The 17406-nt window shown below is 43.5% G+C and overlaps 1 protein-coding gene across 2 annotated transcripts; it reads left to right on the plus strand.

Moving 5' to 3' along the window:
- Positions 1-1540: 1540 nt before the first annotated feature.
- Positions 1541-6047, plus strand: LOC149286620 (catenin beta-1). 2 transcript variants are annotated; one of them, XM_089493812.1, is made up of 14 exons: positions 1541-1553; positions 1754-1981; positions 2069-2322; positions 2579-2817; positions 2905-3106; positions 3312-3456; positions 3595-3698; positions 3779-4117; positions 4228-4386; positions 4464-4583; positions 4674-4824; positions 5098-5219; positions 5378-5435; positions 5839-6047. In XM_089493812.1, exons 1-14 carry the CDS (start codon positions 1541-1543, stop codon positions 6045-6047), a joined length of 2343 nt encoding a protein of 780 aa, XP_089349938.1. The 2 variants fall into 2 exon arrangements, with proteins under 2 accessions (XP_089349938.1, XP_089349939.1); XM_089493813.1 differs by having other exon boundaries at positions 1757-1981.
- Positions 6048-17406: the final 11359 nt, after the last annotated feature.

A 17406-nucleotide genomic window follows, 5' to 3' on the forward strand; every position in this document is an offset into this window, starting at 1 on the left:
AGTGGTTTACCTTTCATTAAAAAACTTTCATGCTCATAGTATGCTTTTGCAATGCCGTGAACCCTAAACTAACCAAATACAAAGTCTGGCATACAATGTAGCAGTTTCTGCTTTAGTAATATACTAGAAAAACAAGCAGTCGTCCAGGCTCCCGGGGCTTGTTTAGTAGACGGCTTGGATGCTTGCTTGATGTTAAATGGACTGGCTGAAGTTGGCAGATCGGAGTATTAAGCTGGGGCATGTCAACACTATATGGGTTCATTGTTTGAAAGCAGCTCCGGGCTTCGTTTCCTACACTTAGTTGATATATAGATTATATATCTTTGCTAAAGCTTTGCTCTGCCCTGAATCCCCTTTATGGGCCACTTTGTCTGGGGACATAGCATGTTCAGGGTGCCAGACAGATTGCTTATTATAACAGTAGTAGCACTAGGTGTCATAGTTTTAATTATTCAGAGGTTATCTGCCAACTGCTGTTTCCAGAGCTGTCCCTCAACCATTTGTTTTATTACGGTTTAATTTTGGTGGTTTATACTGTTAAATATAACGGATTGTGGCTGGTTTTGGTTGCTAAGGCACTTAACCGCATTAAGCCGGGTCCTCAAAGTGCAACAAACCTATGGGTATCAGGAGAAAGTGGGGCAGTTAGGAAGACATCTGCTTTTAAGCTTTTTTATGATGCAGTGTTTACAGGACTGAGTCTTAATGAGACTGATCTTGGCTGCCCGACTAGTTTCTGCCAGATCTCTCCTGCAGAGTAAAGGAGTTCTGTACTCTGCGTTCTCCCGGTCCTACTGTTAGGAAAGCAAACGATGCGCTTCCTGAGGCTGCCCCAAAAATGGGTGCTAGAAAGTATTTTGAAACTTTTGTTCTGCAGCTTCAGGATAGAATGGACACTAAGTTTGAGGCTTAGGGTCTCAAACTGGAAGAAACCATAATGGAGTCGCACTGAAACTGGGGAAATGGCAAACCGGTCTATCCTAACTGCTTTTTAGCCAAACGTTAACACATTTGTAGTGTCTTGTGGAACTTTCTATTCCTCGAAAGATTCCCTCTAGCATTCAACAAGCCTTTCTCCCCTCAGATAAAAGTGTAGGTAAATGGTCTCCCAGTATGTTCCATGTAGCTGCCAATGCTAGAAGCTAGACACATGCATCATGAGATGGTTAGTAATGCTACATCAACAAGATGCAGAGGTTTAAGTATTAGAGCAGGCTGCAATACCTAGACAAGAGTAGAACTGGGATAGAATAGAACTTGTTTGGATGGCCAAGTGCTGTTCCTGCTAAAACAATTAATGATGAGCTAGGTAAGAACACGCTTAATGTGTGTAACGGCGGCTGCTTAAGAGTAATATTTTCCCTTGGTGATGCCATGTAGTTATGCTCTCTATTAAAACTGAAGCCCTGATATGATCAGGGACAAATATACTGCACAGTTTAGGTAACATTAACTCTGGAGTGTGCTTGCTATAAAATGCACTAAATTTTTTTCCCCTCATTTTTGTAGGCAATTGAAGTGTGGTTGTAAAGGCTGAATCATGGCGACTCAAGGTAAATGGAATGCAATTTTTTTCCCCTCATATTGTATTTGCTATTAACAAGATTTTCATATATTGATACAGTTCTGTAGTGTTTATAAAACTTGCTTCCCCCTCTTGTCAGTCCTGCTTTATAATGCTGCTGTAGCTTTTACAAAGTTACCCGCTTTTGCTATTAAACCACTAATTAAATTATGAATTTCCTCTTCATAGCAGACCTTATGGAATTAGATATGGCGATGGAGCCAGACCGGAAGGCAGCAGTCAGTCACTGGCAGCAGCAGTCTTATCTGGATTCTGGTATCCACTCTGGAGCCACCACCACAGCACCATCACTGAGTGGAAAAGGGAATCCTGAGGATGAAGATGTAGATACTAACCAAGTACTCTATGAATGGGAACAGGGATTCTCTCAGTCCTTTACCCAGGATCAAGTAGCAGGTAACGGGGAATGCCTTGTTCTAGATGTGTTGACTTTTTTTGTAGTAATATATGAAGTGGTTTTTTTAACGACTGTTGTCTCTATAGATATCGATGGTCAGTTTGCCATGACCAGAGCCCAGAGAGTACGTGCTGCCATGTTTCCAGAAACATTGGATGAAGGCATGCAAATTCCATCCACGCAGTTTGACTCTGCTCATCCTACAAATGTGCAACGTCTGGCAGAGCCATCCCAGATGCTGAAACATGCCGTGGTGAACTTGATAAATTACCAGGACGATGCTGAACTGGCAACGCGTGCTATCCCTGAACTAACAAAGCTGCTTAATGACGAGGACCAGGTGTATATATATATATATATATATATTAAGCAGATGTCTTGTCTGTAGAGCCCTGGTGTTTGTAAATAGGGTTTGGTTGTCGGTGAAGCAATTCTGTCAGGTGCTTGCTTGACACCGAATGGCGCACAAAGGTTCACAGCTGATCAGATACCTGGGCATATCTGAGCGGCCATATTAAAAATTGGCTTGGGGGGGTCATACATAGAAACGTTTTAAATGATTTGCTCTGTTAGTCAAACTTCAACTCTCGCTTCAGGTGGTGGTTAACAAGGCAGCAGTTATGGTTCATCAGCTGTCAAAGAAAGAAGCCTCCCGCCATGCTATCATGCGTTCTCCCCAGATGGTATCTGCAATTGTTCGCACGATGCAGAACACCAATGATGTTGAAACAGCCCGGTGTACTGCTGGAACACTCCACAACCTCTCTCACCACAGGGAGGGCTTGCTGGCAATCTTTAAATCTGGAGGCATTCCTGCACTTGTTAAAATGCTTGGGTATGTGAGCAATCATCTTTGGATTTGTCTGAAATTTGAATGATTTTAAATGTCATTAAACTAATTTTGGTGTATTGGTTTAAACAGGTCCCCTGTTGACTCTGTACTTTTCTATGCCATCACCACACTGCACAATCTCTTACTGCATCAAGAAGGAGCGAAAATGGCTGTGCGTCTGGCAGGAGGACTGCAGAAAATGGTTGCTCTGCTTAACAAGACAAATGTCAAATTTTTGGCAATTACTACAGACTGTCTCCAAATATTGGCCTATGGCAACCAAGAAAGCAAGGTTTGTTATGATTTTAGTCTGTTTTACCAGTGTTGGCAACAGCCAGAAAGTCAATATAGTGTGAAGATATGCAATTTTGGCTGACTTTATTCTAAGAAGCTGCCTCACTCAATATTTTAGTCTTGCTACACATTCACTGGCTTATGCTCCATATTAAACACATCAAACATTTTTAGTGCTATAAGTTACTTTTTTTTCTTTTCAGTTGATCATTCTTGCCAGTGGTGGCCCTCAGGCCTTGGTGACAATTATGAGAACATACAGCTATGAAAAACTTCTGTGGACCACAAGCCGTGTGCTTAAAGTGCTATCTGTGTGCTCTAGCAATAAACCTGCTATTGTGGAAGCTGGTAAGGATACCCAACACTGTATGCCTAACTTAAACGTGACTGTAGTGTATTAAGCATGGCCCACACTATGGGTATGACTTCAATAATACTCCATTCTGCTGAAGCGGTATAATGTAAACTCTCTGCCTTTGTCTCCAGGTGGCATGCAAGCCCTAGGCCTGCACCTAACTGACCAAAGCCAGCGTCTGGTTCAGAACTGTCTTTGGACCTTGAGAAACCTTTCAGATGCAGCAACTAAACAGGTAATGTAGCACTATTTATGTAACTCTTCAAAGCTAATGTATTGGCTATTTCACTGACCTGCTCTATTTTTCTGATGCAGGAGGGAATGGAAGGTCTTCTGGGAACGCTTGTTCAGCTTCTTGGATCGGATGATATTAATGTTGTAACATGTGCTGCTGGCATACTGTCCAACCTTACTTGCAACAACTACAAGAACAAGATGATGGTTTGTCAAGTGGGTGGAATTGAAGCACTGGTGCGCACTGTTCTCCGTGCCGGGGATAGAGAGGATATAACTGAACCTGCAATATGTGCGCTCCGTCACCTTACCAGCAGGCACCAGGAAGCAGAGATGGCTCAGAATGCAGTGAGACTCCATTATGGACTCCCAGTGGTGGTTAAACTGCTGCATCCTCCATCGCACTGGCCTTTGATTAAGGTGAGGTTCACAATTTCTCAGCCTAACCTTAATAAAAAGAACCTTGTGTGTGAGTGAAAGTGTCCTATGTTTATTAGGTTGTCTTAAACTTTTTCTAAATATTTCTATAGGCTACAGTAGGCTTAATCCGCAACCTTGCCCTATGTCCAGCTAATCATGCTCCTCTCCGTGAGCAAGGTGCCATTCCAAGGCTGGTTCAGCTGCTGGTTCGTGCGCACCAGGACACCCAGCGCCGCACATCTATGGGTGGAACACAACAGCAGTTTGTGGTACGTAAAGAACCTGCGCAAAGCTTAGGAGGCCAAAGATCTGTGAAATGGGTCCTTACTCTTGTCTGTCATTGCAGGAAGGAGTTCGTATGGAAGAAATTGTCGAAGGTTGCACAGGAGCCCTTCACATTTTGGCTCGTGATGTTCACAATAGAATTGTAATTAGGGGTCTCAATACTATTCCTTTGTTTGTACAGGTAAGCTTTGCTGTGACCACTTATAAAACAGACTTCTGGTGATAACAATCTGATAAACAAGATTAATTGCCTTTTTATGTTCTCCAATAGTTGTTGTATTCACCCATTGAGAACATCCAGAGGGTAGCAGCTGGGGTACTCTGTGAACTTGCCCAAGATAAAGAGGCAGCAGAAGCTATTGAGGCTGAGGGTGCGACTGCCCCCCTCACTGAACTGTTGCACTCAAGAAACGAGGGTGTTGGTAAGTTGCTTGAAATACTAGGCCTCTAGGCTTTACAGTCCTGTTATACCACAGTTTTATAGTATTTGCAGCCTTGTACAATCGAGATGGAACTAAATCTGAAGACCACTATTTTTAAAGCAGTAATCAAAGGCCAAGCTTGTTAATAGCTCACATCAATAAAATGTTTAAACTGCCCAGCTTCTGCAGGAGCAGCTAGACTATTGTAATTCCCTGAAGTGCTGTTCATGAATATTCGTGGGGGGTTAATTCTTACACCTTTGTCTCCTCCAGCAACTTATGCAGCTGCTGTGCTATTCCGTATGTCTGAGGACAAGCCACAGGACTACAAGAAGCGTCTGTCAGTTGAGCTTACTAGCTCTCTATTCAGAACTGAACCAATGCCATGGAATGAGGTATATCTGCTGTTTGTTTTTTGGTTCTGTTCTTGCAGTACCATCTGTGTCCTACTTAGATCTATAAGTAAATGTCCTACAGTGCAATATGAGCCCAAGTTAAATATTTCTGGAAGCATGTAACAATGTGGTGAATAAACATCTGATTTGTGTTTCAGGCTGGGGATCTGGGCCTTGACATTGCTCAGGGTGAACCACTTGGATATAGACAGGATGGTAAGTGAACCTCTTGCCTAATAACCTTACAAAGTGCTTATTCTTGGTACAATCTAAAGACATTTTGCTGATAAGTCTGTTAAAAGGAGAGTTGCTAAAGCACAGTTCATATTCCAGTCTCGCATGCTAATATTTCATACACAATGCCCTTTTAACAATTAAGTGTTGAGATTAAGCCCTTTTTAATTTAATCCTTATGGATAACAAGCAGATAAATTGGGCAAACAAAATTTCTGTGCTCTAGTGGGTTTTAGGGCTGTTTCTAACTTTTTTTGTAAATGGTTTATGTAGATTCATATATAATGTATATAGAGCTGCTGTTCTGAGCCCAATAACTGCCAAATGCAAACGGCTGACTAAAACCAATACTGACAAGACCTTATACATTTTTAATGTTTTCTAGATCCCAGCTACCGTGCTTTCCATACTGGAGGCTATGGCCAAGATGCTATGGGTATGGACTCAATGATGGATCATGACATGGGAGGTCACCACCCAGGAGCAGATTACCCAGTTGACGGACTTCCTGACTTGGGCCATGCTCAGGATCTTATGGATGGGCTGCCCCCAGGTGACAGCAATCAACTGGCCTGGTTTGACACAGACTTGTAAATAACCCATACTTTTTGGTAAGTAAATAGATGCATCTAGTTTGCATAGTACATTTTTTTTTCAGCCTATAGTGCAGAATCTGCTTACAGTCCAGACTTGTTATACTGTCAATTCAGAATAAGTACGAATTTTTACATCACTAGGTTTAAATGAGCTACAGAGAACAATCCTAAATTCAACAAGCCTAGGAGAGACTCTGTAACTTGCTGCCTAAACCAACATGTGATCAATGTGGAGGGACGCATCTTAATTTTTTTTTTTTTTCTCCCCTTAGTTATCGTCTGAATGAATACGCATTGTGATTGGCCTGTAGAGTTGCTGAGAGGGCTCGAGGGGTGGGCTGGTAATCTCAGAAAGTGCCTGACACACTAACCAAGCTGAGTTTCCTATGGGAACAACGGAAGCTAACTTTATGTTCTGGTCGTTTTTTTTTGTTTTTTTTTTTTGGTCAGAGGAACAATACCAATGGATTTTTGGAAGTGACTTACATCAAGAATGCACAAGAATAGTTTGCAAGCTGGAACTTATTGGAAACACTAGCCTTGCTTGTTTAATTTTTTTTATTTTCATTTTTTATCTGTAATGGTACTGACCTAGCTTGCTTTCTCCTAGTATTTTAGATTTATTTTTCCTTTCTGCGGTAACCTTAAGTCTCTGTAGTGTTAGTGCATAATGCTAAAATGGTTTCTAATTTTTAAGGATCAAGTAAGTGTAGAACACTAATTCATAATCACTCTAAATGTATCCTGAATAAAGTGGAGCATTGTGTAGCCTTTTTGTATAAAACATAGACAAATAGAAATGGTCCAAATAGTTTTCTTTTTAATATGCTTAAAATAAGCAGGTGGATCGTCTTTTGATCAAAGCTTTTATCTGGGATGTGTCTGGTTAGGGTCCAGTAAGAACTTATTTGGAACCTGTAATGGACAGCTACCAGTTGCCTTTTATCCCAAAGTTTTAAGTTCTCTGATGCCACAGATGCATAATGAGAAATTGGATTATAAAATGGCTCAGAAGAATTAAAGTGGACTTTTAATGCATTCTGCTGTGTCAAGTTATTTTAATCAAGTCCATGTGAAATGGGTTTCTGTGGTCCTATGGAACGAACTTAATGTTTGTAAATGTAATGAACAAAGTAAACTTATTTTTTAAATTCAGTTGTGTGCTGTATAGTGGAGTCATCGGTTTAGTTTAGGCCCGCTGAGTGTCAACTTTTTTACACATGTGAATACAATTGTCTTCCTGCACTGGTTTAAGTGGGAGGGTTATTCTGTAAAGTAAACTGGTCATGTGCTGGCGGCTGTCAGTAGCCACTCAATTGGTAATTGTTACACACGCTCCTTTACATAAGCTGCCTCTTGTACACTTGCTGGAAATAGTTTGCATGCTGGCACTTATAGCAAAATGTGCTTTAAGCATTTGTTGCCTTCTGAAAATTGATGTTGCAGTTCGTATTGGGAAATGTTCAATGAGTGTCCAGAGCCTCACACTTGTTCTGCATTTGTGATTTTAAAAACTTAAACCATGTCCCTACCTGTAGCTTTTGTTAAAGTGCAGCTGTGACCCACAGACACAAAGTATATAAAGGTGACATGTGATGTAGCCTTAAATGTGTGATGGCTCATAACCCCGCTCTTGTATTTGCTCGGGAAGGTGTATATACTGCTACACACAAGGAATCTGCAGTTCAAGTTTGCGTAAAACTAAATATTGAAACTCTTACAAAGGGGTTGTACTTGGTTTTTCACAAATACATTTTACTTTTCTACGCTAAAGCTGTTTACAGATCAGCATATGTAGTATTTTTAGAAATACTGCATATGTTGCAACAAAGCAGTGATTGCAGTGATGGCAAATGTTTCTGGGCCAGAGTTGCAGACCTCAAAGTGCCAACACTGCATATTAAACATGGAGAGGAAATTTCTCATTACGAACTTACTATACACAACAGTGCATCTGCATAGAAACATACTGTAAATGTGTCGGCAGATAACTATTTGGCCCATCTATCTGCCCAAGCAGAAAGATGTGAAAAGGGTCTATTTGTGAAAGTATATTAAATAACATTGGCATTTGCACTGAAAGGATAGCTGTGTAACAAAATAAATGGAGTTACTCATTCATGCTTTCATTTACACAACCATTATACTCATTCACACAGATTCACGAATTCATTCTCATTAATTCTGTCATTCCCTTCACCCACACTACTCATTCTCACTACTTGTCAATATTTTTACTATTCTTTCTAATTAACAAACCCCTGCACCACCACTGCTCTGTAGTTCACTTACACTGCCAAAGTGCTGCTGCTGTTAGGGCAGATGCTAAAGAATAGTATGGTCTGTGTGATGGACAAACAAGCAGAATGCAGCATTAAATACTTAGTGGTGCTTTTATATTCCTTAGTAACAAGTGCAAGTACACATAGGACTGAATCTGACTAGATAGGGCAAATGCATCGGTCGAGCTTTCTTGGTTTAAAGACTCAAACTGTCCTTGATCTGTCTTGGAGTAAAGCAGTTTCATATGGCTTTGCTAAATCTCTTACTCTACCAGTTATGTTGAGATGTTGTTCCACTTATCTACCACCCAAACACTCTAGGTTTATTTTAGAGAAAAAAAATACTTTGTATATGTTGTTGCGTGTCCCCTCTGCCACCAAACTCTACATAGTGATAGATGTAGCTGTTCTCTCAGCAGAATGAGAATACTGACATGTCAAAATGTGGAGGAGGCTATTTCACTTTAATACTTTACTCCAATTATGTCAGTTTGGGGTGGATAGAATAATAGGTTGATTCTTCATTGACGTAGCTGGTGCTTAATGCCTTAGTTTAATAGTAGCAGCATGGAGCGTGTTCTCACAGTTTATCATACAACACACAGATACTTCGGTTCCTGACGCTGAAAATTTGCCTGTTAGCCTTTTAATTGCCGTATTGGTGTATAACACACACTTATTTCCCTTGAAATTCAGGGCTGTAAGCGTAACTGCGTGTTATATGCTGATATGCACAGTCCGGCACTCAGTGTATCGGAGCAAAGAATGGCTCTACACACCAGGCTGCGGGTGATGTCACTGACGTACTGCGAGTGTTTCGGCATGTAGTAATGAGTCAAAGCACCGGCGCTTTACTCTGACACAGAGAGACGGACCACAGAGGAGGCAAGATGGATGTGCGTGTTATACGCTGATAAACATGGTACTACCAAAAGCAAACAATTCAGTAAATGTTGGACAATAGTGTGCCGGAAGTTAGCCCCCCCCCCCCCCCCCCTCCCAACGGTGTCTTAAAGGCATGGGCAGATAGGGTTTATTAAATGTATATTTGACAACCACATATCAGTTGGGGCTGCCAACCAGTGAAAATGTTTTGGGCATGGAATCTGAGGGGCCCAACTGATGTGTTCCAGCCTGATCATAATTATAATGGATTAAGTAAAATGTTTTATTGGTTGTAATGCTATTAACTATCAGAGGATGGCTTATCACATTTTCCTGCTTGAAATAAACAAGTGCCCCTAATAAATGTTCCTATCTCTCGAACGTTATGAGCATGGCCGGATGGAAGGGCCCTGCTGGACACCAGTACCTGCTTGCTGGTGCAGGGATTGCTGTGATTTAGTATCTACATGTTTCACGAGTATTGGCTTTGAACACAGCAATCCATGTGAACCATGTGAACACAGCAATGACAGACAAATGCATACATCCATATATGTTTCCCTTTAAACTTTGGGAGATACGGGTTGGTGGTTTTCTTCTCCATTAACTAAGTGCCTCTTATCTGTCACCATGGGTTGTCTTCTCATTGTAGAGTTTTAATGACTAATGAGGACATCCAAAGCCCTGGTCCATTTTATCCCCTGGATGCCTACAGCACTTTTCGCAAAATGAATACTAGTAAAGTAAAAATAAACAGGCACTATTTTACTATGGAAAATGCTTGTTTTAGGTTCCACTCTGCTTGACCAGGTAGCACATTCACATCTTAATGTAAACTAATATAATTTGCCAAAAACATCTGTGTGGATGTACCTGACATACCACGTCAGCTGCAGGGAGAACTAACAATCTGTTTTCACATTTTCGCTTCAACGGCAGATTTTGGCTTCAAAGCTATGGAAGAAAGGAAAAAAAAAAAGTATCCGCTCCACCCTCTTGTATTATTAATTTCTACTACATACTGGACACCCTGTGGTGCTTTCATCCGCACAGAGCGAAACGTTTCTCATTTGGAACATCTTACTAAATAAGGCTACAAACGCTAGAAATAAAATTATGGATGACTGCTATGAGAAATTGTTCATTTTAAATACATAAAGTAAACATGAGAAATGTTCCCATTAGTCTATAAAGCTAGCTGTGAATGATACGCATGTGGGCATTATAGCCACAATTTGTTTTATTCATCATAAGACGTCTTCTCTTGTCATCAAAATATCAAATTCTGCAACTGAAAGATTGCCTGTCTTGCAAAGGTAGGCGTGCCGCTGTGTATATTATAATAGGTGATATATATATATACATACATACATACATATATACATACATACATACATACAGTATATATATCAAAGAAAATAGCTCAGATCACTTGAAACTTTGGATGTAGAACGAGCACTTTAGATTAAAAGTGTTGCATATTCACTTTTTAAGACTTTTTGATAACTTAATATGTGGTATTTGGGTGTTTCTCTGTCTCCTACTTTTTACTCTGGCAGATAGAATAAACACCATCTAGTCTACCTTCATTGTTATGTTTCATTCTAATCCAAACTAGTGAAATCATTTTAAAACTAATCATATTCCAAAAAAGAGTTTATTGATTGTTAAAGTAAAATTAATTTATAATGAAACCGTCTTACAAAACTTTATTAAAACTTCACAAATTGTCACAGTGTCACAGCTTAACTGCGGTCTTTGTATTATTTATATATATATATATATATATATATATATATATATATATATACACACACACAAAATAATTGCATCTGGTACCATATATATAACCAAATAACATGTACATGTGATAAGACTTGCATTGCGCTTAATATCCCATTGGGTCACATTAGCTCTTCTGCTGGAGAAACTGTCCTCAGATTAATTTTGGTGACGGGTTCTAGTTAACTATCTGTTTCATGGTAGGTAACTGCCAGACAATAGCAATCTGAGATTAATATGACCAATTTATAAACTGTATGTTGTGCATACATCTTTTTAAAGGGTTTAGAGACAACATAAAACAAACATCCTATTCCAGAAGATCACCTATGTAATAAAATACAGTGTTTCCCATAGCTTTATACAAAAACATTTTATGGTTTAGTTTTCCCAAATTAAACTACTAATATTAACACATTGTGTGGATTTGGAAAAATACTTCATATGGAAATGAGCTGCAATCCGTTCGCAAGTAAACATGTTGATTGCTGCTGGATTGTTGAGCCATCTGTCAATGTCCAACTGTGTTCAGGACTTCAAGTGCCAGAGACGCCACAGCAGCATCGGTGTTCAGGCTGGAAAAAAAAACAGCTAAGAAGTCACCTTCGTTATAAAGAGAATGATTGTGAGACATAAGAAAGTGAAGCAGGGGATGGCGATGTGGCACATTTCAACAATGGTGGAATTAAATGGGTTTCAGAGGGTGCAGTTGTAGCTAGATCCACAGTCCCACATGGGCCCTCCCTGTTACCTCAAAGGATAGGCTAATAGTCACTGGCAGTAGAGGACTGCATTGGCTGCCTTCTCGCTGCTCCCTTACATTGTATCCTCTCTTGCGCCGCCCAAGAACAAAACGGAGTCACGTGATGTGACGTCACTTCCCGTGACTCCGCCTTGTTCCTGGGCGGAGCAAGAGAAGAGACGCTGTGAGGAAGCAGCGAGAAGGCAGCCTTGCGGGACTGCGTGGGAACGCTGCAATTCAGGTAAGGAGGTGGGCGGGATTGGCCACAAATGTGGCGGGAGCGGAACACCCACATTGCGGGAGCGGGCAAAAAAATCAGCGGGAGCGGGGTTAAAAAGGTAATTAATATATATATATATATATATATATATATATATATATATATATATATATATATATATATAAACATATTATATACACACATTCATACACACATATCACACGTGCAAACCTTTTTTCCCTGCCATCCCAGGTGACACTAAGGATAGACTCCTCCTCCGTACCTGAGATAGGGCAGGACTCAAAAAACTTTAAAAGCCCCTCCCCTCCTACTAACCCCAGTGTTTTTTCCTGCCCTACATCAGGTAGGGAGGACTCGTCATCCCTTTTGTTATTTTCTCCGGCTCTAGGTGGAGCCATGTTCCCTGGGCTAAGCCCCCTTCCTAGGGGATACCCTGCACCTTAAGCCGGGTGGCTGGTGCTGCGCTGCGCTGCCCAGTGCTTTTCTGACTGTACCTCGGCACCGTGGTCCCGGCGGTGTCCGCGGCGCCCTCGTCCCGGCGGTGTCCGCGGCTGCGGCGCCCTCGTCCCAGGCAGTGTCCGCGGCTGCGCCTCCCTTGTCCCGGCGGTGTCCGCTGGTGCGGCGCCCGTGTCCCGGCGGCATCCGCACCCCGCCGGTCATCGTGGTCTGCTGTTGCAGTCGCCAGGGTAGAGCCGGTGCACCTCTTGCTCCCAAGGAGGCTTGCCGGTCACTGAGTCAGCGGCTTAACGCCAAGCAGTCCGCCTCTTTTCCTGTTCATCCTGCGCTGTCTGACATTATCAAGCAGGAATGGCACCACCCGGAAAGGAGGGTTAACCTGTCCAGAAGGGTTAAGCGCACGTTTCCCTTTGATGAAGACTTTACTCAGTTCTGTGCTACTCTACTGGTAGACACTGCTGTTATGAGGGTCTCCAGAAAGACTGCTTTACCGCTTGAGGATGGCTCTCATTTCTCTGACCAGATGGAAAAGAAAGCCGAGGCTGCAGTAAAGAAATCTTTTGAGGCTTCTGCTGCCGTCCTTAAACCAGGTATTGCTTCTGCCTCAGTTTCCAGAGCAGTCAAGATTTGGCTCTCCCAGATCGAGGAGGATATTGCTGCCAAGACCCCCAGGGAGACTATTCTCAAGAATGTTGCTGCAGTGAGATTGGCCGTGGATTTTCTCTGTGATGCCTCCATTGAAAACATCAGAATGACAGCCAGAGCTTCGGCGCTTTCAGTTGCAGCTAGAAGGGCCTTGTGGCTTAAGGACTGGGCGGCGGATAATGCCTCTAAAAACAGGCTTCTTAATATCCCTTTTAAGGGTAAGACTTTATTCGGGGAGGAGCTGGAGTCCCTTTTGGAGAAAACCACAGGGGACAAGCATTGGATGCCTCAGAGAAAGCCTCCTTCTAAAAGACGGCAGTCCTTTCGGCCATTCTTCCCGGGACAATCTAGGGGCCATAGTTCTAGATTCAACCCCTCGTCCAGAGAACAGAACTTCCGAGGCAGATTCCCTCGAGGGAGGGGGAGATTTGACGGACTCGCCTTTCCCAAAGCGTTTCAAGACCCCAAGAGCTCTGCATGATGCTTCCTCCATTCCGGTGGGAGGAAGGCTCCGATTTTTCAGGGACAATTGGTTCTCACTCACCGAGACCCTTGAGTTAGAGCCATTGTATCGCACGGCTATCGTCTTCAATTCAGGACCAGGCCTTCAGACCGGTTTTTGATCTCCCACCTTCCTCCAGACCAGGCAAGGCGGTCGGTCGTGTTATCCACCATTCAGCAGTTGACAGACCTCAGAGTCCTGGTTCCTGTTCCTTTGCCAGAGCAAGGCCAGGGGGTTTATTCTCCGTTTTTTCTGGTCCCCAAGAAGCCGGGAGGTCTTCGTCTCATCATAGACTTACGCTTTTTGAACGGTCACCTTCAGTTTGTCCGGTTCAAGATGGAAACCGTGAGATCCACCCTCGACACCTTATGCCTCAACGATTTCATGGCTTCATTGGATCTGAAGGATGGATATTTCCACGTTCCCATCCATCCATCACATTAACGTTTCCTGAGAGTGGCGATTCCCCGAGGTTCGGCTGTCCATCATTTTCAGTTTCAAGCCCTTCCATTCGGATTGTCGGCGGCCCCAAGAGTCTTCACTAAACTTTTGGCAGTCGTGGCAGCACATTTCCGGGTTCAGGGAATTTCGGTCATTCCTTATCTGGACGATTGGCTTATCCATGGCCGGACGGCGCAGATTCTTCAGGTTCACCTTTCCACGGTGGTCGACACGTTACAAGATCTTGGCTGGATTCTAAACTGGGACAAATCCTGCACCATTCCCTCTCAACACCTGACGTTTCTGGGCCTTCGCCTGGATTCCTGCTCCGGGAAAGCTTTCCTTCCTCCTGCCAGGATCAAGGGGATTTGGCTCCTAGTACGCAGGGTTCGCTCTGCGCACCGAAGCTACTTGAGGTTGTGCATGTCCCTACTGGGCAAGATGGTCTCCGCAAGGTATGCGGTGCCCTGGGCTCTGGCCCACATGAGAATTCTTCAAAGATTTGTCCTCAACCATCTAGAAGACAACCCTTTGGCTCTGGACAGGCTTGTCTGTCTTCCACCGCATGTCAGAGCCTCCCTCACCTGGTGGCTCCAACAAAACATCCTTGCTGCAGGGAGACGATGCTCTATTGTCTCCAAGGTTCTTCTCACCACCGATGGCAGCATCAAGGGGTGGGGCGCTACGTATCAGGACCTATTCGTGCAGGGTCTCTGGTCTCCAGCTGCGAAACTTCTTCCTTCAAACTGTCTGGAGTTGCTTGCAGTAGAAAGAGCTCTGCATCACTGGGAACATCTGCTCACCGGCAAGGACATTTTGCTTCGCTTCGACAATCAGGCTGTAGTAGCCTATGTCAACAGACAGGGGGCCACAAGAAGTCCTCGACTTCTTCGTATATCGCTCAGGATTTCCTTTTGGGCGGAGTCCCGTCTCATGACTCTGTCTGCTATCCACCTCAGAGGGACTCTGAACTCTCAAGCAGATTTCCTGAGCAGAACTCCTGTGCTTAGCGGGGAATGGGCTCTGCATCCGGCAGCCTTCGACCTCATCGTCCAACAGTGGGGCTTACCTGAGATCGACCTGATGGCATCCAGAGACAATGCTCAGATTCCTGTCTTCTTTTCCCTCAAGCCTCAGGATCATCCCTTGGCGATAGATGCCTTCGCCCAGGAGTGGAATTTCCATCTCGCCTACATTTTTCCTCCGTTTGCTCTGATCTCCAGGGTCCTACAGAAGATCAAGAAGGACCATGCTTCCATGATCCTGATAGCACCAGACTGGCCCAAGCGTGTCTAGTATTCGGACTTGATCACTCTAGGTCTCTCTCCCCCTCTGAAGCTCCCGGCTTGGAGAGACCTTCTGCATCAGTGTTCATTCCTGCACCCAAACCCTGCCGTGTTCCACCTGACGGCCTGGAGGTTGAGCGCGAACTGCTGAGAGCGCAAGGTTTTTCTTTTTCTGTGGCTGAGACTCTTCTGCAGAGTAGAAAGAAGGTTACCTCTCTGCGATACATTAAGATCTGGAAGAGATTTCACGGTTGGTGTTCCAGGGGAATTTTGCCATCTTCCTGTTCCTCAGTTTCCATTTTGGACTTCTTCCAAGAGGGATTCGACAGTGGACTTCAACCTTCCACTATCAGGGTGCATATTTCTGCCATCAGTGCTCTCCTGGGGTTCGAGCTTATATCTCTGCCTGCGGTCAGACGTTTTACCAAGGCCATCGTCCGGATGCGTCCTCGTTCTGTCACCAGGATGGTTCCATGGGACTTGAATCTCGTCCTTCGTAGACTCATGTTACCTCCTTTTGAGCCTCTTCAGTCGGTTTTCTATCGCTGAAGACGGCCTTTTTAGTAGCCATTACTTCTGCTCGTAGGATTTGTGAACTTCAGGCTCTGTCTATGAAGGAACCGTTTCTCCATTTTTCCCCGGATAAGGTGGTTCTCTCTCTACCGCCGGAGTTTGCACCCAAGGTTCAGTCGGCTTTCCACAAGAACCAGGAGATCGTGCTGCCTACCTTTTTCCCTGCTCCTGGCTCAGCTGAAGAAGAAGCTCTTCACACTCTCGATCTGAAGAGATGCCTCACCATCTATTTGGAACGGACTCTGCCACTGCGTCAGTCCTCTCATTTGTTTGTGGCCTCTTCGGGGCCCAACAGAGGTGTCAGCATCTCCAAGTCTTCCATCGCTAAGTGCATTGTCGCGGCCATCAACTTGGCATATTCTGCGGCTGGCCAACCTGCTCCTGTGGGGATCCGTGCCCACTCTACTAGGGGGGGTCTCCCCTTCCTGGGCCGAAAGTATTTCGCCTGACCAGTTCTGCAAGGCGGCTACTTGGCGAACTCTCCACGCTTTTGTACAGCATTACCGTCTGGACCAGATGGCTCAGGAGGACTCTCTTTTTGGTCGGAAGGTCCTTGAAGCTGTCTCCTTAAGTTTTCCCACCCTTCTGCTTTGGTACATCTATCCTTAGTGTCACCTGGGATGGCAGGGAAACAGGAAGTTCTACTTACCGAGAGCTTCTTTTCCCTGCCAATCCCTGGTGACACGTTTTTGTTCCCTCCCTTCCTTTCAATAAATTTTGTTGCATCAGATTGCTTTTCCTGTGTGGTCTTTGGTATTCACTGGGGTTAGTATGAGGGGAGGGGCTTTTAAAGTTTTTTGAGTCCTGTCCTACCTCAGGTATGGAGGAGGAGTCTATCCTTAGTGTCACCAGGGATTGGCAGTGAAAAGAAGCTCTCGGTAAGTAGAACTTCCTGTTTCAATACTGACGTGTATTTAACGAGGGGTGGTCATCCTTAACACATAGTGCGGACAGTGAGCTCAACTGACCTGGAAACAACCAGGTGAGCCATGACATCATATAGAATACTAAATACTAAAAAAATTAAAGACCCTTCAAGTTATGTAGCAGGAAAGAGTAAAACGTGTTTATTTTGCACCAGGATGCGAGCGGGGATTATTTGACTTCCTGTCGTCACACCCTGCAATAGCTGCTATCCCTATATATTAAAGTTGGGATGGCCATACCTTTTTTTTTTTTATTTAAACCATGAACTGATGAAGGAAGCCTGACATTTGTATTACATTCAAATGTCTTCCTGGATTCCTAGTATAGAAAATTAATGTTTTAATGTTTGTTTTCTGATTTTTCGATAGGCATGGTATTATAATATACCATTATAATACTGTGTTACATTCTCTCCACAGCTCAAAATGGCCTTTGCTCTGCTCTTAGAAACATACTTTATTTCCTACAATAGGAGACTCGTGTTTTTGTTGAGAAAAAAAAAAGGTAAAATATATTGTACTAGGCGTCCAAGCTTGTTATGGAGACGCTGTAGATGGGTTATACTCCATTGTGCTGGCCGGATTTCAGTTCCAAC

The sequence above is a fragment of the Sceloporus occidentalis genome, unplaced genomic scaffold (assembly GCF_023333645.1).
Source record: "Sceloporus occidentalis isolate IW3139 unplaced genomic scaffold, rSceOcc1.0.p SCAF_67, whole genome shotgun sequence".
Classification (NCBI taxonomy): domain Eukaryota; kingdom Metazoa; phylum Chordata; class Lepidosauria; order Squamata; family Phrynosomatidae; genus Sceloporus; species Sceloporus occidentalis.

Excerpts from the sequence above, each read along its gene's own strand:
- LOC149286620 (XM_089493812.1), top strand. Across the intron at positions 4,118-4,227 it reads CGCACTGGCCTTTGATTAAG|GCTACAGTAGGCTTAATCCG; the intron begins GTGAGGTTCACA and ends ATATTTCTATAG. Across the intron at positions 5,220-5,377 it reads AACCAATGCCATGGAATGAG|GCTGGGGATCTGGGCCTTGA; the intron begins GTATATCTGCTG and ends TTTGTGTTTCAG.